Raw genomic sequence first — 25,278 nt, 5'->3', positions numbered from 1 at the left:
AAGCATATGAAATGCATCTCTCGATGGATAGGCAAAGAGATAATGTAGCTGGTAAAACATTCCATAATAACAATCACTAAGTGATTGCAATGTCAAATCATATTCCTACATGCCACAGATTTTGGGGAGGACTTGACTTAATGCCAAGCAAAACACATACTGCTTGGTTTCATTTACACCATGATAAAAAAACATATGTGAAAACTTAAATACACTTCATTGCAAAATGCTTCCATCTATAACACACTCCACTTCTCACTATGCAAATTGATGAGAAGCAACACAAATAAATAATTTAGTAAGACAACATTTCCCAAGTAAAAAATACAATGAAACCCCATCTTTAGAATTAATTTGAGAGGGAAACATTAGACATATGAACAATCATGGAAATAGTAAAAGATGGTAGACATAAATCTGGGAAGACCCTGCCACAATTGAATGAAGAATAAAGAAAACAATCCCTTAAAAAACTTTGTAAATGCTCTATTAATAATTGTTGTTTAGATTTTTAAATATAGCAATACAATAACAAAGAACCCTAGAAACTAGGAAAGGGATGAAGAAATTCAAGATGTAAAAGTAGAAGGACCAGGGAATCATTTATCCTCATGTTAAATAATAGAAAATATTTCAAATAATAGGGTTACATGTACCATTTTATTACGCAAACTAATTTTGGTCTACTAGTTCACTTAAAATTATATGGAGGGAACAATGTTTTATTATATTGTGGAGATTTTTATGGGAAACGTCAAGAAAAAAATGCATTGTTACAATTTTTGTTGAAAGGATTCAACTAGCATGATTATTGCATTAGCTAATTGATCCTAATAATGATTTTAAATCAGCACGGCAAATTACATTTATTAACACTAATGATCTAACTTCTATTAAACAATGCAAGTACTAGAATTCAAACTTGATGCGAGAATGTTTCACTAAAAAAATTGGGCTCATTTTTCAACACTGATTGGTTGATTTTTCTATGCACATTGGTCCATGTTTTGACCAATGTCTTTTTCATAAATTTGTTGTTGATTGTTCGACGGGCAACGTTCTGCATCTAAATTTTGACAAATGTTGGCATTGAAAAAGAGGTCATTTTCTTTCAAAATGTGGCATTGAAGATCTAGTTTTTGATGGTGGCTTACATCATAGTTTGACGAGGATGCTATCGCATCAACAACAACCTCGTAAAAAATGTTACCAAAATTTTCCACTAAATGTTGATATTTCAACAATTCTGGTGTCAAAACAAAGTTAACGTACATCACAAAATTTGACGAGGATGTTATGAGTTCGACAAGGATGCTATGGGTGGTGATGTGGAAAATGCTAACAAATAATTGCAATATAACTCATGGATACTTACTTCACATAGGCATGGGAGCTACTACTATTCATAAAAGTTTGTTCCTAATAATGTTAATTAGGTAAGCTGCCTATAAACTATATTAGCTACTATTATTACTATTTTCTAGAAGGTATAGAGAATTATAAGAGTTTTGTTTGGTTAAAGTTGGGTTTGTGCTAGTCAATAATAATGTATTCTATAAGGAGGTTGTATCTAGAGACAAGAAGACAAAGTTTGACCATGTAATGGGGCTAGAGGTACAACATACTATGCTTGCCTACAATAGGAATAATCCTTTGTTACTTTGGTAGAACAATTATTTTAAGTTAATAATTAAAATATGTAAAAATATATTTTAAACTAACATCATTTATGAACAAAAATATTGCAAGAGTTGGTTTTACTTTTAGGTTCAACAATTCATGTTTATTGGAGTCACACACAAGTGCTAAATAAATGGCTAAAACAATTGTATAACTTATGGTGAATTTTTATTGAGTGTAAGGATTTCTCACCATGTGGAGTGAAGCTAAAGAAAATAAGGATTCTATTTTAGAGGGAAATGTGAACGTAGAATGGCCTTTTAGAACTAGCATGTACCTTCAATATTATATATTTTCTTTTAAATTTTATTTTAATAACTTGGTACAAATGCCTATTCCTAAACCATTGAAGAAAAATATATATAGTTAATTCTCTATCCATTAACCGCTAGAGGAAAGATAAAGTAGTTAGAAGATCTAAAAAAGTTGTCAATATAATAACACATAAATTGGCACTTCAAGAACATGAAAGGGACAAGAATTGAAGAAATATAAGAAGAAGAAACACTGATATATGAGGGGAAAACCCTTTTAGTTAAAAGAACCAATACCCATAAGTATCAAACTAGTATATTAATTTGTAACAAATTATTAGAATTTAGACATAGGTTCTATATCCTTATATGGAGTCTACATCTTCCTCTTTTAGGGGTAATCTAATAGCATAACCCTTCAAAGAATAATTTCCTCACTCCTCTCTCAAAACCCACATAGAAGAAATTAAATTTATGGAGATTCATGAGTTTTAAATAGCTTCTAGACAAAGCCAAAAGATAGGGTTATGAAAACCTTCGTGGAACATGTTTTGACCACCTTTAAGCATGCAAATTACACTTGTACATGATTATTTAACCCCTCTCACATACTACGACATATTCTTTTACCTAATTTACACCTATCATGTATGTAAATATTTACTATTATAAAGAGTTAGTCACAAATGACCATAGCCAATTAATTATCTTACAACTCATCATACCCCAAGATGCATTTTAACACTTGTCCAACCTATCATAGGAATCCAACATAACTTATCATAAGAATATGGCATACAATAATGATTTATATAGATTTCAAAGGCCTTGACACATGGAAAATATATCTACCAAACTTGGATACCTACTTGCACATATAAGAATGAAATGTTTTGTTAATATTTTCCACATCACTACCCATTTTAGAGATAACTCACAATACTTTGAAATAATAGATGACAAAATATGTTGAAAAATAAATAATGATTAAGGTATTAAATTTTTTTTAAAATGCAAAAAGGGCCAAACAAATAAATGTATCATAGTCATCCATGAAACCACTTAAATCTCCAACATACTTGCGTAATCCAACAAGATATCCACAATAACATATAAGATGTCCACAATATTAAGAAAAAAATTCCTCTCATCCTTCAACATACAACCTATGGAAGAAAATGAATAAGACAAGGTGAAGAAGCATTAATTCAAAGGGCATAAGTATCAAATATAAATGATAAAAAAGACTACAACCTACTGTCACAACTCAACTGTACTCACGAGCTTCATAGAAATCAATATATCCAATTTCAACCCATTATGAGAACATAAATGTAAAGTTCAAAATATTCATCCCAGTGTTCAAAATTGAGTATCAATATATCCAACTTCTAATGTGCATTACTAGAACATAACTTTGAAGTTCAAAATTGCATGATTGTTCTAAAATAGTTAGTACATATTCAAAAATTGCAAATCCTTTTACAAATTCACCTGCACTTATGTAGCCATCTAGTGTCCATTCTCGTAGAATTTGAATAGGTTCATTTTGGCCCTTGCATCAGCCTTATACCTCTCTATATACTTGGGGCAATTTTTAGTAGCTACCTTTCCATGTCATTTTTGCATTGTTTATAAGTTTCCTTTGCCAAAAATCACTTCTTAGCATTGTTTATCTACAACTGGTGCAATCATTTCTTTATGTGTTCATGAAATCAAGGGAAATAACTAAGGGAAAATAGAAATATAATGGTAACTATGACCCCACTCATCTCTTAGTTTGTGAGAGTTTTTTTTAAAATGACATCTCTGGTTTGGTAAGGATTATATTAGCAATATAATGTAAATATTTTTGGGCTTATCCCTCTCCAATTGGGTTGACTTGAAGAAAAAATAGATGGTATATATTTAGTTGCCTTATAAAGGAAAATAAAAATTCATCTTGCATATATCTTTTGCATATGTAAATGATATAAAATGTAAAATATGATCTTGTAGAATAGTGAATTAATTGTGAATATGAAAATGGCTATGTACCTTAGTGAACTGTAACTCCTACCTATAAATCCTCAATCAATAAATGAATTAAAAAACTAGGGCATATATGAGAGCTTAGATTGAAACAATTTGCAGATGATCATATGAAATGAAATTGATATGTCGGTAGAAATAAACTAGAAAGACATTGTGTAAAGGTGAGGGTATGAAATGGATGATTTTGGAGTCCTCGGTATAGACAATCAACATTCAATAAGCGCATATCATAATATGAAAACAAATTAGGTTTGTGTAAAGATCACTGCAGAGACGTCAAACCCTTCCTTTTCATCTTCTCTTTCTTCCTTTAATGTTAAAGATCACTACAGAGACATAGATCATCATGGCAAGATACAAAATATATCTTCACTCCTGAAACTATACAAACCACACGGATAACAAGGGCTCAACAAGAGAGAAATTATATATTCACTCCATAATCCTAAACACATGAAATAACCAAGGGTGCATTTGGATTACATACCTCTTTGCTTGACGCTACTGCACTTAACCCTTTCTCCCACTCGCGACTATGACAGAATGAAATGAATTTCAAAAATATTTATTTATTTATGTTTATATCTCACGTTGGTCAAAATTTTTACAAATAACTTAACTAAAGTCAAAATTTTGACAACAAACTTATATAAGGTCAAAATTTTGACCTTTTTGGGAGACAATCAATTTTTTTTTGAAAATCACAAGCCAAAATGGCCTTTGGTAAAAAATGATGGTTGAACATCAAGGGAAAATGTAGTAGTGTTTGGCTTGGAGTATAGTTTTGCAGTAATGAAAATCACGAGAAAGAAATTGTACAATAATATATAAGAAATAGAGATTTCCTTCAAATTGTATATAGTTCAAGATAAGTTTTAGGTTGGAAACCTTTTATAATCATATACTCAAGAAGTCAAACAAGAGGAAGTTAGGCCAATAAAAAATGTGAGATCGAGGTATTGAATTATAAATATGTGAGTTGGAAAAAAGATAAAGGAGGTGATTTAACTTATATTGTCATCTTTCATTGCAATGCTTTATATGATATCATTCATTGCAATTGTGGAAGTGCCATAAATTTCAAACTTCTGCATTAGGTGAACAACCATGGACACATCTTTCTCATAATTGTCAAAAGATCACTCGAGACATACACATGACTAACTCAAATGTTTTAAGAGTTTCCCTGCAAAACAATTTTGTTGTATCCTGTAATAATTACACTATACAAGATGACATCACTTCAAAGAAATCTAATAAATAGGGTTCTTCAATTATAGTTCCATTTAAAATTAAGTGAATCTCAAGTCCCAACTCTAACAAACCGTGTTTGCCAAACTATACAATGACATCTTTTAAGGAAAAAAACCAAACTCTAACAAACAGTGTTTGTGAAACTACACAATGACATCTTGTTTTATGTTATCATATGACAATAATTATGTGCTTACTTTCTAAAATAGATAAATTTTCCAATTAAAATCACAAAGTTTCATAGTTGATAATAACAATTTCTCATAGCCCATAAAATTCTAGATTTTACTTGAATTTTTTTTTTTCCTACCTTTCTTAGTGGAGAAAGCGTTTCGACACTATTTGGAGTGCCATTACAGAGCCCAAGATTGCACATGTTGCTTTATCATGAGGTATTAACCTAAAACTTTATATTGAGTTCTAACAATACTAATTCCCTCTCTTTGGAAGTATATCTTGTTTGGTTTTGTGTTGAAGCAAACAGGTTAAAAGCAAGTTAAGCAGCAATTGTCAAAGATAATCTTCTTGGTACTCACCCTTTTATAACAGCGGCTCATGAAATCCATTGGAAACTACCACATTTGTAAATTGTATGATAAATGGTTCAAAGTGATAATTGTAAAAGCGATATTAAAACATGATGTAATTGTGGGGGTATGCCCCTAAGATACATGTAAAATAAAGGACATTGTCCTGGGCAAGACTGGAGGTTTTCTTCCCCATTCTTTCCTACCAGTGCCTGTTTGAACGGTGGATATGTAAAAAACTTATATTAATAAATAAAATTAAGGCTTTTGTTGTTTATTGATATAAATTTAAGAAAAAAAAAAGAAAAAAAAGATTGCACATTTTACTTGGTGCTTAGTTTTTCAAGGTCTTCCCCTTAGGCCTCTACTTAAGCATATTGGGGTTCCGGATCCCTAGTGTCCATTTTGCAGGAAGCGCGAGTCATTTTTGCATATTTTTTGGTTCTAAAGACGTGCTCAAAACTATTGGCACTAGATTCATGATTTCTTTAAGTCATTTTGGCCTGAACCTTTTTCCTAGCATATGGTTATTTTGGGTGACTCTCCCAGGCTCCCTAGACAATTTACCCAAATCTAGCATACTTTCAGGATGGAGATTTTGTTTACTTTGTGGAAAGATAGGAATGTTCTTTTTACTCATAGTTTTATTGACATAAATGTTGTTATGTACACTAAAGCATGCATTTGTAACAATGTAATGATGTAGATTCAAGTCCAAGCCAATAAGGTGGCTCCAAAGGTGGCCCACCTTCATGAGCTACTCAATCATTAGGGTAATGCTCCCTGTACAGTTTCTAGAGTACCTCCTAATGTCTTTGCAAATCACACTCTGCCCAGGAGCCGTCGCCAAGGGTGCAACTCATTTGTCCACCGCTCTCACATGCCACACTTGCAGGCTTCTCGCCACCGCTCTCCTAGTGGTGGTGATGGTGATTGGCATTGTTGCTCAACTTCTCTGCCTCGCCGTGGCTTTGATTGGTCCCCAAGTCCAATGGTTCCCCCTCTTAGTGCTCCTCATATGGTTTCTGGCAAATGGCCTTTTCGCCTAGAGTTGGCTATTTCACCCCCGTGAACAAAGAATGGTGACCAGGCCCTTGACGATGCTGCTAATGGTTAGACTGTTCCCAGCTTGCCTGCCAATCCCAGGGATGACTAGGGTTTCCATGATCGTGACAAACCACCCCCCTTAGTTGGCATTGCTTTGGCAACATAAGGGGTTGCTTAATGTTTTTTTATATGAATAGTTGTTGATTCCAGCTTCGGCTGTCTGAACTCTCACGGGGTGATCTTGTATCCCCCGATCCTCTTTTCTGAATTATAACTAGTATATTATTTATTAATAGAAAATGACTATTAATCAATTTTTTTCCTAAAACAACTCTACTTCATGAGTACAAACAAAGAGTATAGGTTTATGTGAAATACACTAGCAACACTAATCAACTATGAAGCTATGGAAGAATGATGCATGTACAAGTAATGTTGAATACAAGGAAAATTGTGGTGTATCTACATTCAACCCAACACCGTGACCACATAGAACAAGAAATGTAAATGGAAAAAACTAAAAGTAGGAAACTTGAACAATTTTGGCATTTTGGTTGAGCTCACGAGTACTAAAGATAAGAACTTTTGTCAATATGTGAGCTCTGTATTAGGGTATGTGAGCTCTGTCAATAGGTGAGTGCATGTGTGTTGTATATTTTACATAATTTACAATCTTCTTTTCATCATGAAGATTAGAGAGTTGGAAATATATTTATCAATGATATAACCCAAGTTACCTAGTGAAGATACGACATCCTTAAAATATTTCTGAGTAGTCCTCAACTACAACCCAGAGAATTGATATATTCATTCCTATATCTTCCTATTCATGTTCACAACAATGATGATTTCTCATAGAAAATAAAATAAGTTATTGTACCTAGCAATAGAGGTCAGATATTATTATTGTTTTATCCTTTTGAAGAGTGAATCTAGACCTTGAAGATTGACATCTAAAGTCAAACAATAAATGTTCCTAGAAATGAAATAATATTGGAGGAATTCTTCCTCTAGATATTTTGGGAAACAAGAACAACTTAAGCTAAAAGGTTTTGGATTTAATTTGTATGAACTAGTTCAAATCCATATCATTTGAACCTAAAACCTTTCTGAGTGATTTACATTACCAACAATTACTACAATTAGAATCATGATAGTATTAAGATTAGTAGCGTCAACACAACCATGACAATAAAAAATACCACTAACTTGTTGTGATAAATCTATGGCAAAAAAATTTGAAGGTCCTAAACCCTTGACATTCAATAAAACTAGAAAATTGTATTCAATCCTCTCTTAATTCATAATGTTAGATCAAAGTCAAATATAGTAGATTACCACTTACATGTCTTGTTGTTGCTGACTGATCGATTGAATTTACTTGTTTTAAGTGATTGAAATTCACTAGATTGGGAAAAGAGAAATTAGCATGGGTAAATGGTAGCATATCAATTTGCAGTACGAAATCTTGCACATTGAATTTCTTATTTTTAATTTTTTAAATTTTAATTTTTCCAGATTGTAATGGGTGGAGAAGATCCACTTATAGTTAAGATGGAAGAAGGGATTTTTGGCACAACTCTAGAATTTCATGTTGCCTTACTTGAAACATAGAATTATAATATTTCTCCAAAATATGGAGAAATTTTTTCAACATGACCTGAGGTATTCAACTTTGGGGATATGGTATGGATAATGGATGATTTACATGGTGGCATAGTCTACATCTTCTCAAGGAGAAAACCAAGATCCCACATGATATGTAGCTTAAAGCTCCCACCATTCGGAGGCCAATACAAAAAAAGAATGGAGGAGAGATGTACATAGAACAAAAGGAAGGTTCTAGAAAAAGCCACTGAAATTGGAAGCTCTTGCATGGGGCAAAGGGTTAACAGAGTCCCCTTACACCACAATCTTTATGATTAAATCAAACAACACTTCACATTCTATCTATCTATCCAAAATAAATGAGGAATGCATTACACATGCTCAAAAAACCAGGCACTACTTATAGTAGAATATCCGATAACAATATGAGTGGATGCAGTAGTCCCACTTAATGAGCAACCACATTAAACATCTACGCTTAGAATCAATGACATTACGAGTTAAAAAATTGAAATTAATTTGATTGTAGATGTAACAAGTGCCATAATGACAATGACAAATCCCAAGTAACTTTGCAAGTTCTACAAAATTTTAATTCACAATGGCAAATTTAAAGCTAATTGCACATTAGAAATGGGAATCAAAATGTTGTAGCAAATAGAACAATTGTGGGAGAAACTCCTAAAAAGCACGTGGAGGAACTTACTAGGAAAAAGCACCTACTAAAAACCAGACTTCCACTATTGTGCAAAAAAAATCTATGAATGAATAATTGTCGGGGATTGATAAAATCAATTTGTAGAGGAATAATAAAATGTTGTTGGTAAAAAGCAAGGTAAAGAACATTGGAAATCCCCATTACATACAACTATAAAACAAACTTTTGCCATGTAGAAAATCACTTTGTTTCAAAGTCTTTACTTTAAAAAAAATTCATCAATTTTTTTACAAGAATTTAAGAATAAGACTATATAAAAATAGCCACCAACCAATATGAAATAAATAATTTAGAATTTTCACGTGAGATCAAAAACTATAGTTTTCCAAAGATTTTTGTACATTTTTGACTCATGAAAAAAAGTCTAATGCTAAAGAAAGACTTAAAAACTATAATCTCCTCCCATTGAAAAATACACCATTTACACCATTTGACCCAAAAATTATCTCTACCTTTAAATTTTTTTAATACACATGCTACTAAAGACATTAATTTGGACTAATAACCTTTTATTTTAAGAATATTTGTTTGCGAAGTGAGTGGTTCCCCAACTTGCACCTCGTATTTCAATCAGCATAATGGACTAGGTAACCGGATCCCCAATTACAACCACCATTGTTGGATATCAGGTGGGCGGCGCTCTCCGCACTTAGCGACTAGTTACCTGTTCCCTCTCTTCTGCCCACCTTTTCTATATTTATTGTTAATTTATTCCCCACGAATCTTTCACCTCTCCTTCTACGAATCAAGTCGCCTGCTATATTTATGGCAAGCCCCACTTCGAGCAGAGAAAGGGAAGCTTGGCTTTATTTGAAGACGGGATTTCTTTAGGTAGTAGGGAAAAAAAGAGACAAAATATCTCTCCCCACTAACAGTAGTTCGACATGGACAGGTGCACAACAAATTTTACCCACGGTTGGGTCACCTGAAATGGGTGCTTCGTAGTGCGTTTTCCAGATATTGTTTTCTGTTCTGTGAATTTTGAAAAACAGCATTGGGAAGATTCTTGATGATCTTAATATGTGATTGATAAATGCCCATTTTCTCGCCCAAGAAAATACAATGCTGTCTTCATTGCCAGGTAACACCGACCTTCTAATTTCTCTCGTTTGGAGATTTATAGTTCTGTTTATTAAGCTTCAGGAACTTTGGTTTAGTAAAAACTTTGAGACTTCACCGTGTATCGTTTTCCACTGTATATTGTGCGAAATGCCTGCTTTTATGTAGCAGGCACCGTGGATCAGTTGGATTATACATTTGGGAAAATTGGGTCTTTTGTATTTCTACGCTGTTTCTGTGGGCTATGCTCGCTATTGGATCGTGTTAATCGTGTAAAGCGCAAAAACTCCAAATCTGATGGAGGTTTCCTCTCTTTAGGGACATGAAAGTTTTGCACCCTTTGAGTGGAAGGAAATTTGGGACTTTTAGTGGAAGACCGTTGAACTTTAACCGTGGTTCATGTTAATTGAACACTATAGGAAAATACTAACATGAGTGGAAGCTTATCACTTTTGAAACATGACCTTTGAGTAATAGAAAATGAAGGTTTTGCTCATCTGAGTCCCTGAACACCGATTTCACCTTTGTCGTCGAATTTTATGTTCCCTCTAATATTTTACTTGTCCATCATTGATTAGATGTTTGGCTATCCTTTCATTTTTCCATTTTCTCTAGTGGGTTAGGTTCGCCCGTAGTTTTAAGTTGGGCTTATTGAGTACTATAAGAAAAACCCTACTTCGTTGTAAGGTTTTCTCTCTTTGAGAACAAGCCATTCTTGTGAGTATACTTTGTTGTAAGGTTTTCTCTCTTTGAGAACAAGCCATTCTTGTGAGTAAGGGGATACTGAAGGCCTTTAAGATATCAGTTGTCCAAATCAATCTTTAGCATCGATTTCCTATTTTAGCCTCTTTCTCTTATGGGCTCTGTTCACCCTTAGTATTAGTGATGCTAATTGAATGCTATTACATATGGCCAAACTTTGTGGAGCCTCTTTGTAAACATGCCTTTTTGTATCCTAAACGAATAACAAGGCTATGCATTATCGAATTTGCCGAAAGCAAGTATTCCTTTTGTTTCCTAGTTTCAAGATTTAGGTGTAGATTTTAGCTTTGTCGTTGGTTGCGTGTTTTTGTCCTTAAATCGAGTATTCCTTTTGTTTACCAATTTCTCGGTTTAGGTGTAGATTCTAATTTATAGCTATGTCTTTGGTTGCTTGTTTTCGTCCTTACTTTCTTTTATCTGCGTAGTAAAATATTCGCAGATGGCGGCTGCTTTCTCAACATTTTGCCTACCATGATTATAGAACGAACGAAATCATATTAATGTTTATTTATATCTAAAATGTGGTCACTGGGACTTCAAAAGCACAGCTATCATAGCGATAGAAGAGAGTGGCTAAAGGATCATCTGCTACAGGCACTTAACTAAATAAAACAAAAGTATTAAGGGAAGGCAGACCACAATCCCTACCCAACGGTACAATTATATGACTCTAGATATAATAATACACATGAAATTCACAAAGTATGTTAGTAGAGAATGGCTGCTTTGTAGTGCTACAGAATTCTTTTATTTATGATTCTTCTATGGTCTCATCATAGTCATCGCTAAATTCTGCCAGACCTTGTCCATGTGTGGTCTGAAACGTATATTTTGGGCTTTTAGAATTGCTCCGTTCTGAATTTTGGAACTTTAAAAAATAATAAAAGGAAGTCGGAGAAAATGGAACGAGTGTTTTAGTGGTGATGATGAAGTAGACTTAGGACTAGTTAACCAGTTTCGATTCTCTAAATGTGTAATCTAGAAGAGTAGAAGGTTAGTCCCATAGCTACAATTTAGATAAAAAATTGAATAGGCAGGATCTATGACCTTGTGGATGATGAAGAATATCCTGCTAGTAACACTGTAAATACTCTGCTGCATGTTATCTGTGACTTCCAGAGAGATTTGTGAAGTTTAATATGCTTTGTATTCTTCTATTTCCTGGTTGAAAATTTTAATCTCTGGTAAATCTCATCCTCTTGAGTTTATCGACCTCCTCACACATGGTATTATGGCTAGATATTACAATATATATCCTGATATTGTACCAACTAGTAGTTTAGAAATCCTTCAATAAAAATAAATGAGTATATGCAATGTCGATACAGTTTTCTCACAGCAGTGCTATCTAAAATTCAGATGGAATTTTGCTAAGATGATGCATTGATAAGGGTAGCTCAATTACTTTTGATTGTGTTGCAGGATTCAAGTGTTCTTTTTCTGCTCTAATATGGGGCATGGTAGCATGGATAATTATTATTTATATTCACACAGCTCTAAATCCAAAATCTGAGAACCCAGTTCTTCAAACACAAGTCAGTCGTCTTCCATTGCATAGGGAGATTGAAGAGATTGAGGAGAAGGGGTATGGATTTAAGCCAAGGAACAAAAATATTCCTTCCAGCTCTGGAAAGCGCAAGGGGAAAAAATCCTCTCCTGTACATGATACTTTTAACATTGCCAGAGGATCATTCCTCTTTCCAGATAGGAGTCTTTCTGTGAATCCTCTTTTGAGTTATGGAAATGACACCGGATATTTTTATCCGGGAAGAGAATGGTGGGATACTGATGGTAAGCCTATTCATGCACATGGTGGTGGCATTCTATATGTTGAAGAATCTGGGACCTTTTATTGGTATGGAGAAAACAAAGATGGCCAGACCTATCGTGCTTACAAGAGGGGTCCTGCACGGGTGAGTCAAATTTTATCCTATTTATCCTTTATTTTCTTTGTAGGATTCATTTCTGATTTTTTTTAACATCCCTGCATTGTCCCATGTTATCTTCAAATTAAATCGAGAGCGAATCAATGATGGCATGCTAGAATAGATAGTTGCAACTCCAGCTGATTGTAGAATTCCCTTTAATAGCGAGGTTTTTGTTCCGTACTTCTTGATTTTAAGGGAATCATTTAAGTTTAATTAATTTTGTTAGAACATGTGTTATTTACCCATAAATTCAACTATATCTAGATCTGAACTTCATGCAATATCTTAGATTCTACACATTCTGCCTCCGGAATTCATTTTAATAAGGGAGTTTTAAATTTTTAATTCAAAGTACATTCTGCTCATAGTCACCAGGAGATGGATACTTGGAGATGCCAGACTGGTATTCGTATCAGAGCAGCTAATTTTCAGAAAATATGAGATGTGAGTTCCAGGAGATGCCATTTTTATAATATGATTTAATATAATTCCAAAACATGTCATGACATAGAACTTTGAAAAAAAGAAATATTATGACATAGAATATTGAAGAAAAAAAGAACAGTAATCAGTTGTACAAGAACAGTTAAAGTCAATTTCTCTTTAGACCATTACGATGACAAGAAATCAGTTATACAACTGTTTATTCTTTTATTAAAGAGTGGACACTGTCGGTAGATCAAATCTCTATATTTTTGCATGGATTTTTGTATCAGTCAAAATATCAGCACAAAACATTATGCATACATGATGTTTTTTAATTCCTTTGATTTCCTAATATTTATAAATGAAAATGTGTTAGTAGTGTCAAAAAAAATGATAGTACTGTATAGAGGGCTTAATTGCAAAATCATGAAACATTATGCATACATAATGATTTTTTATTCCTTTGATTTCCTTATATTTATGAATGGAAATGTGTTAGTAACTTAGTAGCCTCAAAAAAATGATGCATACATAATCTGTTGTAATTGATGGCCCTTTATAGAGGGCTTAATTGTGAAAAATATAATCCAGTGGAAGCCACAGTCGAACATGTTTTCCACCATCCACTTGGAAGGGAATTTATGGTGAAGCTTGAATTCTTTCCATCATAATATTCAAATGCAGTTTTATGAATTGCCAGAAATGATTGTGTAAAGTTGCTTTAGCGAGATGCTTTTTATGCCATTTGCTATACTTTATCACCAACAAAACAAATTGTTTATGCTATAAGATTTCCACAATTCATACAAATTTATTGTATCTTTTGGATACGATTGTGTGAAATTTATGGAGTGTGATCGTAAACATTGATGTAAAAAGTTCCCACACAATCATATCCCGAAGCTACACTACAAAACAAATGATTTACTATTAGTTATATTGATTGATGACAGCTATTGACCTCACACAGAAAAATCTAATGGTACTTTGTAAATAGCAACCTCTGTACCTTTAATATCCAATACATTAAAACATTTAACATAGTGATGGTGTCACGTGAGATGCATAAACAGGTTGAAGCTGTGTCTAAAAATAAGCTTTTTCCACTAAAAGGGATCATATAGTTATTTACCACTGTTGTAGCTGTTGTAGGGTGTAATTTTTCCTCGTCAAGTATAAAACAATGTCTACATACCAAGCTACTATTGGTAAAACACATGCACAACCTATGAACATGATTGGGGGGATAGAATATGCTTTAAAACTAACACAGCAGAAGAAATTAAGGAAAATGTGACTTCCAGAAAGGACAAATAAAAAGATTTAAGAATTAAGATTAATCACAGTAGTTTGCCCAGCACTTTGAAGAAAATAATTAAAAGTAACGATTACATGAGGCCGTGGGCAATATACTTGGCGACGGGAGTGTGATTTTACCAAGGATTAAAGACTATTATTAGTTACAATTAAAGATTAATTCATTTTAAGGGGCATTTTAAGAGTTTTGATCATTGGAGAAAAGAAGTATTCAAGAGAGACCAAACAAGGAAGGAGCACATTAAGAAGACATTTTATGATTTGATTTCTACGTTTGTGAATTTAGAGTTGGATCTTGCTTGTCTGTGAGATTTATTCCTATACATGACGAGTTATAAAGCCAACTAGTTATCAACTAAGGGAACTAAGAAAACATCGATTGCCCAAGGAAAGAGAAATGAGACTGGTACGACTAATTTCCAAAAAGAGTAGACAGGGGTACTTGGAGATGCCATTTTTTTACATAATTTAATAATTTACAAAGAATATCATGACATAGATTTTTGAAAACAAGAACATTAAATTAGTCATACAAGAAGAGTAAATTTGTCATACAAGAAGAGTAAATTAGTCATACAAGAACATTAAATTTGTGGTTGGGAGACTTCAAAGACGGTGCCCAAAAGAAACCTATTTGTCAGGACATTTCCAAGGACATCTCTGGTAGTGGAGACACATATCTGCCTCTGAGACCCATCTTAGGGCGTGGGAGATGCATCTCTAGGTTACCATGGTTCTGTTGGAATACATTGTTTGTCCATATGCAATTTGCTTTGAAATCCTTTTTAACTTCATCAAACTTACATAAAAATAAGGCTTCAAAAATGGTGCCCAAAAGAAACTTGTCTCATAGTGGAGACACACTTCTGCTTCCGAAAGCCATCTAATGGGGTGGGAGATGCATCTTTAGGCTACCATGATTCTGTTGGAATGCATTGTTTTGTCTATATTTGAATTGCTTTGAAATCCTTCTAAATTTCATCAAACTTACATAAAAATAACAATCTTGAATGTATGAGAGTTTATTAGATAGAAGATACGTGATGATTTTCCTTCCTTCGATTTCCTTATATTTATGAATGGAAATGTGTTAGTAGTCTCAAAAGAAAATGTATGGGTATATAATCTGAGTTGCCGATTTATGAAATGAATCTGATTCAGGCACGTGAATTGGATCCATGGATTTGGGATTTTTTTTCCCAATTATGATTTGTGGAGTTTTTTTTTTTCTTTTTTTTTTTTTTTGTGTGTATATATGTGTGTGATGATTTTCCTTCCTTCGATTTCCTTATATTTATGAATGGAAATGTGTTAGTAGTTTCAAAAGAAAATGTATGCGTATATAATCTGAGTTATTGATTCATGAAACGAATCTGATTTAGGCACGTGAATTGGATCCATGGATTCGGGATTTTTTTTCCCAATTATGATTCGCGGAGGATTTGTGTGTGTGTGTGTGTATATATGCACACACTAAAAAAAAGAGAAATATACATAATTCTAAAACTAAACCATTTCATAGTATGAATCTATGATTCTAGTATGGATCTATGAATCTAGTGTACTTGATAGTTGATTTATTTTCACGATTATTAAGAAAATCAACACATTCACATTGAATTACTGAATTACAAAATATGATTATGATCCTTGAGGATCCTTGGACTGTGGCTTGGATCCTTGAGAATCTAGGCAGGATCCTTGATGCTACCTGTAGATCCTCAGGCTGTGGCTTGGGTCCTTGAGGATCTGGGCAGGATGATGGATCCACAGGCAGAATCAAGGATATTGCTTGGATCGGATCCAAATCTGGATCCGGCCTGTCTAGAACGAATCCGACAACTAAGTATATAATCTATTGTAATTAACAACACTTTATAGAGGGCTTAATTGCCTAATATATAAATTGTTGTGGAAGTTGTGGTTGAACATTTATTCAGCCATCCACTTGCAATGGAATTGATGGCGATGCATGAGTTCTTTCCATTGTGTTATTCAAAATGCAGATTTTTCATTTTTAAATTGCCAGAAATGATTGTGTAAAGTTGCTTTACAAGATACTTTGTGTGCAATTTGCTATAATCTTGAACAAAACAAATTGTTTACTACAATTCATATCGATTGATGGCAACTATTGTTCTCATGTGGAAAATTCCATAGTACTAAGTAGAGAGCGAATTCCTTGCCTTCAACATCCAACATGTTAAGATGTACAACATAATTGTTATGCCCAAATTTTACAGGGCAAAAAACACAACTACTTTTTTTTTTTTTGAAAGATAAATAAGGACTCACATATTGACATGTACATGTTGCAACCAGGTAATCAATAGCAAAGTGTTGTAATACATCTCTTCAGGGTGTTTGAGTAATAGTGATGTCCATGAGAGTGATACAACTTTATTCACTAACAAAAGTGATCCCTTAAATTGGTTTCTCAAGTGTTCAATTCTAATAGGTGACAAAGTTAGAGGACTCGATTCATTCGATACTCTACCTCATCAATAAATTGATGGGAAAATTCTATTACAAAAAGTTCTTGGGCTAGCACTTATTAGGGTTTTTTAGGGATCTAGTCATGACACATGGGTTAGGTGACAATCTTCAGAAAAGTACGTTTGCCTACGAGGTTAGATTGTGTAATCATCAGTAAAGAGGGTTTCAATTGAAGTTAACAACCTAACCTTAAGTATATGCTTTGTTTTTACAAAGTATCACGTAAGAATCTTGAACCCTAAATTACAACTTTCTATTAATTCACTTATCCCTTTCTACTATCCAATTTATAATCCTAAGAACATAATTCTTAATAACTACTATTTAATTTAATTTTAATATAATACTAATAACTCTATTGATTCTATCTACTAACCATTATCACTTACTACTAATACTTAACATTAACTAAGTAAGGACTCTTTTAAACCCAACTAAATTATTTATAAGATCTGCCAAATTATACATATAATCATTGATCACCTGCTAGCATTTTCTACCATCTATTCCTACTACCTTACTTTCCAACATCACTCACTTACATCTAAATATATTCAATGTTTCTAATCCCAATCTATAACTAACAAATCGACTTAACAATACCCATTTGCCAACCTACAATCTTATTTCAATTCCAACCAAATTACTAGTTGCTATTTTATACTACACTACTTCACCCATATTGGTTAATTCGACTCCTACAATTATTGATGGTATTGCTAAGCAACTCCTTATAAGCTCATTCTCAAGTAACTTCATAGGGAATATGCATTAAAGAAAATAATATAGGCTTGCGTTAGTTTTAATAATGAGCCTACCACAATTTCCATATACTGAGATTTATCTCGGTTTAATGTTTATATGCAAGAGCACCCAAAATGTACTTAAGGGAAATAATATACGTATTGTATTTACATATTTTTATAATGTTCATCTCAAATAACATTCTTTATATATCCTATATGTTATATCCATCTAATTATAAGGTACAATATAAAATGTTATATACACCAACTTATAGCCTATTACTATATTATTTATTCTAAGTGATAACTAAGTATATTATAACATGAGATAAGGAAGGTACAAATTAAAATCTTATTCATGTACTTATAAATATATAACATCTAACAACTTTACAAACTGACCATATAATCCCCTACACTACCCTCACCTACTAATACATACTCACTTTGCACTTTTCTAAATACACCCTAACTAATTTACATTAAATAACTACTAACTTAAGAACTCCATTAAAACTAACCCCATCACCCATTACAACAGAACCCCATGTGATTTGCTATACTCCCTGACACTCTATCAACTTTACATATAACATCTAACAACTTTACAAACTGACCATATAATCCCCTACACTACCCTCACCTACTAATACATACTCACTTTGCACTTTTCTAAATACACCCTAACTAATTTACATTAAATAACTACTAACCTAAGAACTCCATTAAAACTAACCCCATCACCCATTACAATAGAACCCCATGTGATTTGCTATACTCCCTGACACTCTATCTATGTGCCCCTTCTAACTCTTATCCTAAACATTGATTGCATAGGCCTGGGTGGCAATTTTATGGCACGAGTCACGGTGTGGGGGTGGTGAGTTTAGATGCGTGGGAAATGAGGACCAATCCCATTGCCGCCCCTTGGCTCCTGTTCCAAGTACGACGTGGTAAGGGAAGTGGTCATCGAACAAGGAACCAGTTCCCCTTATTTTATATATAAATTTTGTTACTTTTAAGAGGTTGCCTTCCTAATGACTATGTGGGGGGAATAATATTAATGGTAAAGGTACATATTATATTTTGTGTGACCTACTCCCTCCATGCTCACTTGCTCCTCATGCTTGCGTGGAAGATATCGTAGCTTGTCAAAGGCATTGACTAGCGACAAGACCAAGGGTGGAGATTGAGGAGGGGTCGGGACATGCCCAATAGTCAACTCTGGCCTGCATGCCTAGTACGAAGGGGATGGTGATGTGTTGGGGAGTGGTCTCGACCAAAAAGGCCACTCTCCCAATGATTCGTTTAGTTTATAATTATTTATGTTTATATATAGTGATGTCTTGATGATATTATATTATTCTTGGTTTTTTTTTTTGAATGTGACTTATTTACACAAGTCCTAGTCACAGATTTTTTTTTAAGTTAGCCTTCTTTTTGAACTTGGGTAATGTTATGCCCGTTATATCCTGGGACCTTTTTCCATTTAGAAGATTTTGAGGAATATTCTCTTGAATATTTTATTGGTTTGTAATTGGGGAGTGGATTATTTCTTCCTCCCCATACATTTTCTAGAGAGTGCAATACTCTCTTCTAGCCTATAGTTTTAACTTGTCATTGTGTTCCCCTTTGATTGTTTTTACTCTAGTATCTATTTGATTTATCTTCTCTACTCAACCATGATATTTGTGAATCTTGGCTTGGTATTAATATGGTGTTATTTCAATATTCCAAAGTAAATATCTAGATTAATGAATCTATTCAAAATTACTTGAACAATGAACGTAACAGATGAAATACATTCGAAACATGAACAAGCATAAATCTATTAGGTTAACCTTTCTTATCATTAATAGAACTTTAATTGACATTTCTTATTGAACTAATGCACAATGAGATTTCTTTTCATGAACAATCTTTTGAAATGCAATCACTTGTATTGTTTCATTATTCAAAGGAGTATGATTCTACGTATGCATGCTCATTCTTTGAGTGTCCAAAGCAATACATTATCCTTGGAGATGAATCCCTTTTTCATTCAACTATGACTATTATGATACAATAATCTTCCTATTTCAATGCATCTAAATGAATGTTACTGTAACTACAATGAAATCAACTATAATCATCTCCCAAGATTATCATCTCTTCCATGAAATTACATTTCACAATGATGTACATAAAATGAAGATCTCCCTTTTACAATACAATAATCCAAAGACATAAATGGAGGGTGCATCTTTACCAAAGTAACAACAATTGGAATTGGATCGGAATAGGTAAGGCCGAATCAATTTGTGAATCGACCATGAATCGGAATCAAATCGGCCATGAATCCGCAAATTTAAAAAACCCTTAAAATTTAGTAACTTATTTCATAAACCCTTTATCGCTGATTCAATTCATCAATTCACAAAAAATCGTTTGGCTTGAATCAAATTGCCGAATCGCGTGAATCGCATGAATCACTGAGATTCTCAAAACTATGATCTTTACTATGCAATATTCATTAACATAGAGAAAGATCTCATCCTTTCAAATGCATTACACAATGGCATATCCCATTCCTTGCTTCATCAACATAGGGGGTAACACTAGATCCTCCTTGAATCCAAAGAGCACAAAATCTGCAATTACAAAACACAAAGACAACGAGAACCATGGATACTCTCCACCCAACCATAGACCTCCAAGGAGACCACCCTTGAGCTAGGGGAACAAGGCTCAAACCGGGTATCGCATACAATCCTGCAAATGCACATACATTACCTTGTAACACTTGAAAAATCCCATCCCAAGGTATATTTCACAATGGTTCACAAATGGAACCAAGGACATAGGGTGAAGGTGTGCTTCTCAAATAGGAGACTTGCCATATCAAACAATATTTGCAATAAACAATTTCCATGCCCTTTCGGGGCTTTTAGAATCATCCTCCTCTTCATAGTAAATTCTCGAAATACTACCATCAACTATAGCTTTCTTGGAGCCCATACTCCATGAACTTCCTCTCTCCACTTTACTTCCCTTATCACCCCCAATGCAAGATATGAATGAATATGGCATACATTGGAGCCCATACTCCAAGGGTTCTCAATTACATTGTCAAGCCCAAGTAAGCCCTTCACCCTAGACTTCTTTTCCCTTCCCAAAGGGTGAGTGAGGTCCTCACAACCATGAACAACACTCCTATAAAAAACAAAGAAACAAGAACAAGAGAACTATATAACCAATCTCTATACTCCCCACATCACAACACGATGCAATCTAACACAATAAAATCTACTTGCAATGGCATTCTCATTTCCTACATGCTCATGAATGCAACGCAAATATCCATCTTCAAAAATGAAAGAACAAAGCTCATGGGCAAGAAGCACCAACCTTGGTCCTTTGCAAAAATGGTGTTGAAAAGTTGAGGAAGAGCTTCGTTCTCCTTCCCTTCCAAATCTTCAAATCCTCAGAGTCTCTAAAGTTAGAGAGTGGGTGAACATCTCCCTAGTTTGTCCAAGTCCCCTAAAAAAAAGGCTCTTCCGTTATCACACTTTTGGCAAAAACATCAAGCTACTATCTCTTACACCCTTGTCCTTACCAAAATTGATATTTTGACTAAGTGGAAAAGTGAGGGTAAATTCATGGGACAACTCAAATTTCGAATTGGTTGGAGAATATATTGGTTAAGGGGTCCCTTAAGCTAGCTAGGCACTAAAATGGTTCAATTTAGGCCCCTAACATGTTATGACATCATATGGGTGGCTTATTTTCACCAAAAAATGGCACTTTGGGACTACATTTTGACCCTTTAAAATCCTCGTCAAGTTGAATTCGAAATTCACATGATGGTGAGCCATCCTACCCTTCTCCTAAGTGGGTTTACTTAGTCTTTCAAATGGCAATTAGTCTAAGTGGCCCCATGACCAAAAGCCTAGGTGACATGTCATCAACACATATACAATTACAAGTGTCAAGTGGCACATTAAAAATACATTACATATCACAATGACATGTCCCTAATGTATTTATGAATTTAAATTTAGCACACATGCAAACTCACATTTACAAAATAAACACATCATAATGAGGCTTTGAATCTTCCAAAGATTCGCCTTGGCTATGCTGTGTTCACATGGGTTTGAGCCTTGATTCCCCAATTAATTCCATGGTTATATCTCCTGCACACTAAACTCGAGTATCAGTGGTCCAAGAAAATCATATAAGCAATATATAAATGAGGGCAATAAGTCATTATCACATTCAACATTAAGTTTGCATATTTCATCATTTCCAATTAACTTTACCTTTTCTAATCAATTTCATATAAAACGTTCAAAACATTATAATATCAATCCCTGCATATCAACATTGATCTTTACTTAACATGATCAGATTAACATTCTCAATGACCTCATAATCTATTTTCTATCATAGTGATGAAATATTGAATCCATGACTATTAAGTCACCAGGCATGTGAATTAGGTCCTAGTCCATATCACAATCTATCCTTTAACACTAATTTCCACTTAAACATTACAATTTGACATTTCAAGCATTTCTGCAATTCAGTTTTTATTAAAGCAATTGAAATAATTTAGAACATGAAATGGAGTCATTAAATATATCAATTAGGTCCTAATGTGCAGACATAAGTGCAGATTATTAAAATGCAGATATTAAAATAACATAACCATATAGTCTTAAAAGTGTATCAAAACATCGAATTAGAAGTGTCATAAATGCAAATATGTCATCTATGCTATGGTGGATCGGGTGAGGCCTCACAATAGTGGTTAAACAGGTTGAAGCTGTCTGTAAAAACATATTCTTTCCACTAAAAGGAATGAGAAAGTCATTTCCCATTGTTGTAGCTGTTTTGGGTGTAATGTTTACTCTTTAAACTCAGACGATGTCTACATACCAGGTTGCTATTAATAAAATAACATGCAAAACTTGGGGGGATAGAATATGGTTTAAAACTAATGCAGCAGAAGAGACCAGTAGGAAATGAGACTTCTAGAAAAGACAAGAAAAAAGAATTAAGCATTAAAATCAATTGCAGGACATGCTCAGCACTTTGAAGAAAAGAAGTAACAGCTGCATGAAGCTATGGGCAATAGACTTGGCAAGAAAATCTGTGATTTCAGCAAGGATTATTATTAAATACTATTAGTAGTTACAAATTTCAAGGGTCTTGTAAATAGCTGTCACCACTAGAGAAAATAAGTATCTAAGAGAGGTAAAACAAGGAAGGTGTTGGTTCCCAAAACCGCAGATTAGAAATCCAAGAGCTCGCCACTTCTCCTGAGGGATTTCATAATCAGTTCTGGCCAACGAATGGAAATCACTTAGATTCCCCTGCACTTCGGGTTCCGCTACACCCAGGCGGGTTAACCTTCACCTTGAACATTGACTACACAATTCAAGGGTTTTCTTATAGCGAATTTAAACTTTGTGAGTTCCTCGGCTGGCAAGGTCCTTGAACTGGATCAGAATGAAACTGAAACTGGATGCTGAATACTTGATGATTGAATGTTTTGTATAAATTTTGTAAATAATGGAATTGATGCTTGCAGGAGGAATGTATAGATTTTTTGACTTCAATAAAAAGACCAGTGCCTTTGCTCATTCGGGCGATAGAGTCAACTTCAGAGAATTTTTACATACAACTTCATAATGTTCAATGCATTTATACTGCCAATAATTTTGATAATCCAGATGCGACAGACCAATTATAATGCAATCTTAAATTAGTCCAGATTGAATTTTAACTCCATTGAGACAAACTGGACACAGCTGCGGAAACAATTAAATATTTCACGACACCTATGATAATCACATTTAAAATGCTAACTGATCATGTCCACTTATTTGATAACAAAATCATATACAGAACTCTAAAATATAATTATGAAGGACGATTCGCCTGTGGTTTAAATCTCTATGCCATTATTGATAAACAAAGAACATTTTTATTTTATTATTAAAATAAAATAATTTTATAATAATAAAATAATGGAATTTTATTATAAAATCATATTGAACCCTTATTCCTCCTTACAATAAAATATAAATATAAAATGCCTCTCTCTAATTGAGTAAAAATGTTCGGATGATGAATTGTTTTATTTTCATTTGAATATCTCCCTATTTATATTTTAATGAGTTAGGGATGTGACTTTTCAAAGTAAAAAGTCATACTATTAAAATAAATGATTGCACCCTTTCAATAATAATCATTCTTAATCCTTTGGTTAACAAAAACCTTTGGGGAACAATTATTATTAATTCATTGACGATCACTTTGTAAAATTTAACTCCTGCGATGAGACTCATTTCTTCATAAATTTAACTCCGATAGATATAAGCATTCTGAGCACTTGCGGTTAACATTCTTGGACGCGCGCCTGTGCCTCATCATTTGCCCTTGACCATGTCGGAATTGCACTGGATGTAGATAGGACAAACTGGCGATCATTGACCCTTTTATATGTTCATTCTAGACATAGCCTTGGCGAATAGCTCATTGACTGCCAGTATTGAAGGTGGGAGCTTGAATTGGTGCCGCGATGGAGACTGCAGATCCTTTTAACTTACGGCTCCTCCAGATTGTTAAAGCCCTCTATTCTCCATCGTTTTAATATCATTTTAGCTATCGTCGATGTTCCAGCCCATGCGTTTAATCTTCATATCCCTCAACATATTACTTGAATTCTGACGTCTCCTGTAACTTTGTAATTCGAGGATAACATATTTCTGAATATTTGTTGCTAAAGACCTTGACACCTGTAGATATCGGGCTGCTAGGGAATGTGTGTCTCCATATTATAGACGATATCAAACAATGCATAATTGGTTCTTAAATGTTTATATTCTCTGTTAATTTTTAGCCTGACATGAGTGCTATTTGTCACCATGCATCCAGGACTTATCAATGGATAACTGGAAAAATCGTTTTTCATAGTTCCTTCCAATACTCGCAGCAACAATATAATATATCTGTATTTCTGGGAATTCCGGATGAGTTTTTCCATTCTTATCAAGGCTCTTCACTTTGTTCCCAAATCTCCTATCTGCATAACTATCCGCAGTGATAAGAATACGATGGAACTCTTTGAACACACATATCAGGATACATATTTGTTTCTCGTGTTGCAGTTAAATCCGTGGTTTGGCAGGCTTATTACTTTCTGAGTATTACTGGAAACATCATCTGCTGAACATCTATATTTTCATTCTTTTTTTTGTACATAATGAAAGACTTCACGGTGGTATGGGCTTATTTTGCTTCCAGCAATATGCATATAAACTCTCAGACCATTCTACAAATCTGTGCATACAAATTTGATTTTTGAACCTGTACATGTTCAACACAAACGTCCATGTTATGAGAACTGCTATTTTATTTCCAGTCTCATTGGCT

The 25,278-nt window shown here is 33.8% G+C and overlaps 1 protein-coding gene across 1 annotated transcript in view; it reads left to right on the top strand.

Moving 5' to 3' along the window:
* Positions 1–9,912: 9,912 nt before the first annotated feature.
* The window catches only part of LOC149557026 (uncharacterized), a 74,671-nt gene continuing 59,305 nt past the window's right edge, over positions 9,913–25,278 (top strand). The window contains exons 1-2 of the mRNA XM_089831677.1: positions 9,913–10,203; positions 12,366–12,856. Coding sequence (XP_089687803.1) covers positions 10,185–10,203; positions 12,366–12,856 — 510 coding nt within the window. The 5' untranslated portion in view covers positions 9,913–10,184. The remainder of the gene's footprint in view (positions 10,204–12,365; positions 12,857–25,278) is intronic.

Source organism: Cupressus sempervirens, chromosome 5 (genome assembly GCF_028749045.1).
Source record: "Cupressus sempervirens isolate cs-2001-9-10 chromosome 5, ASM2874904v1, whole genome shotgun sequence".
NCBI lineage: Eukaryota > Viridiplantae > Streptophyta > Pinopsida > Cupressales > Cupressaceae > Cupressus > Cupressus sempervirens.
The sequence above is the reverse complement of the archived record's forward strand: the minus strand, read 5'-3'. Positions and strand labels throughout refer to the sequence as shown.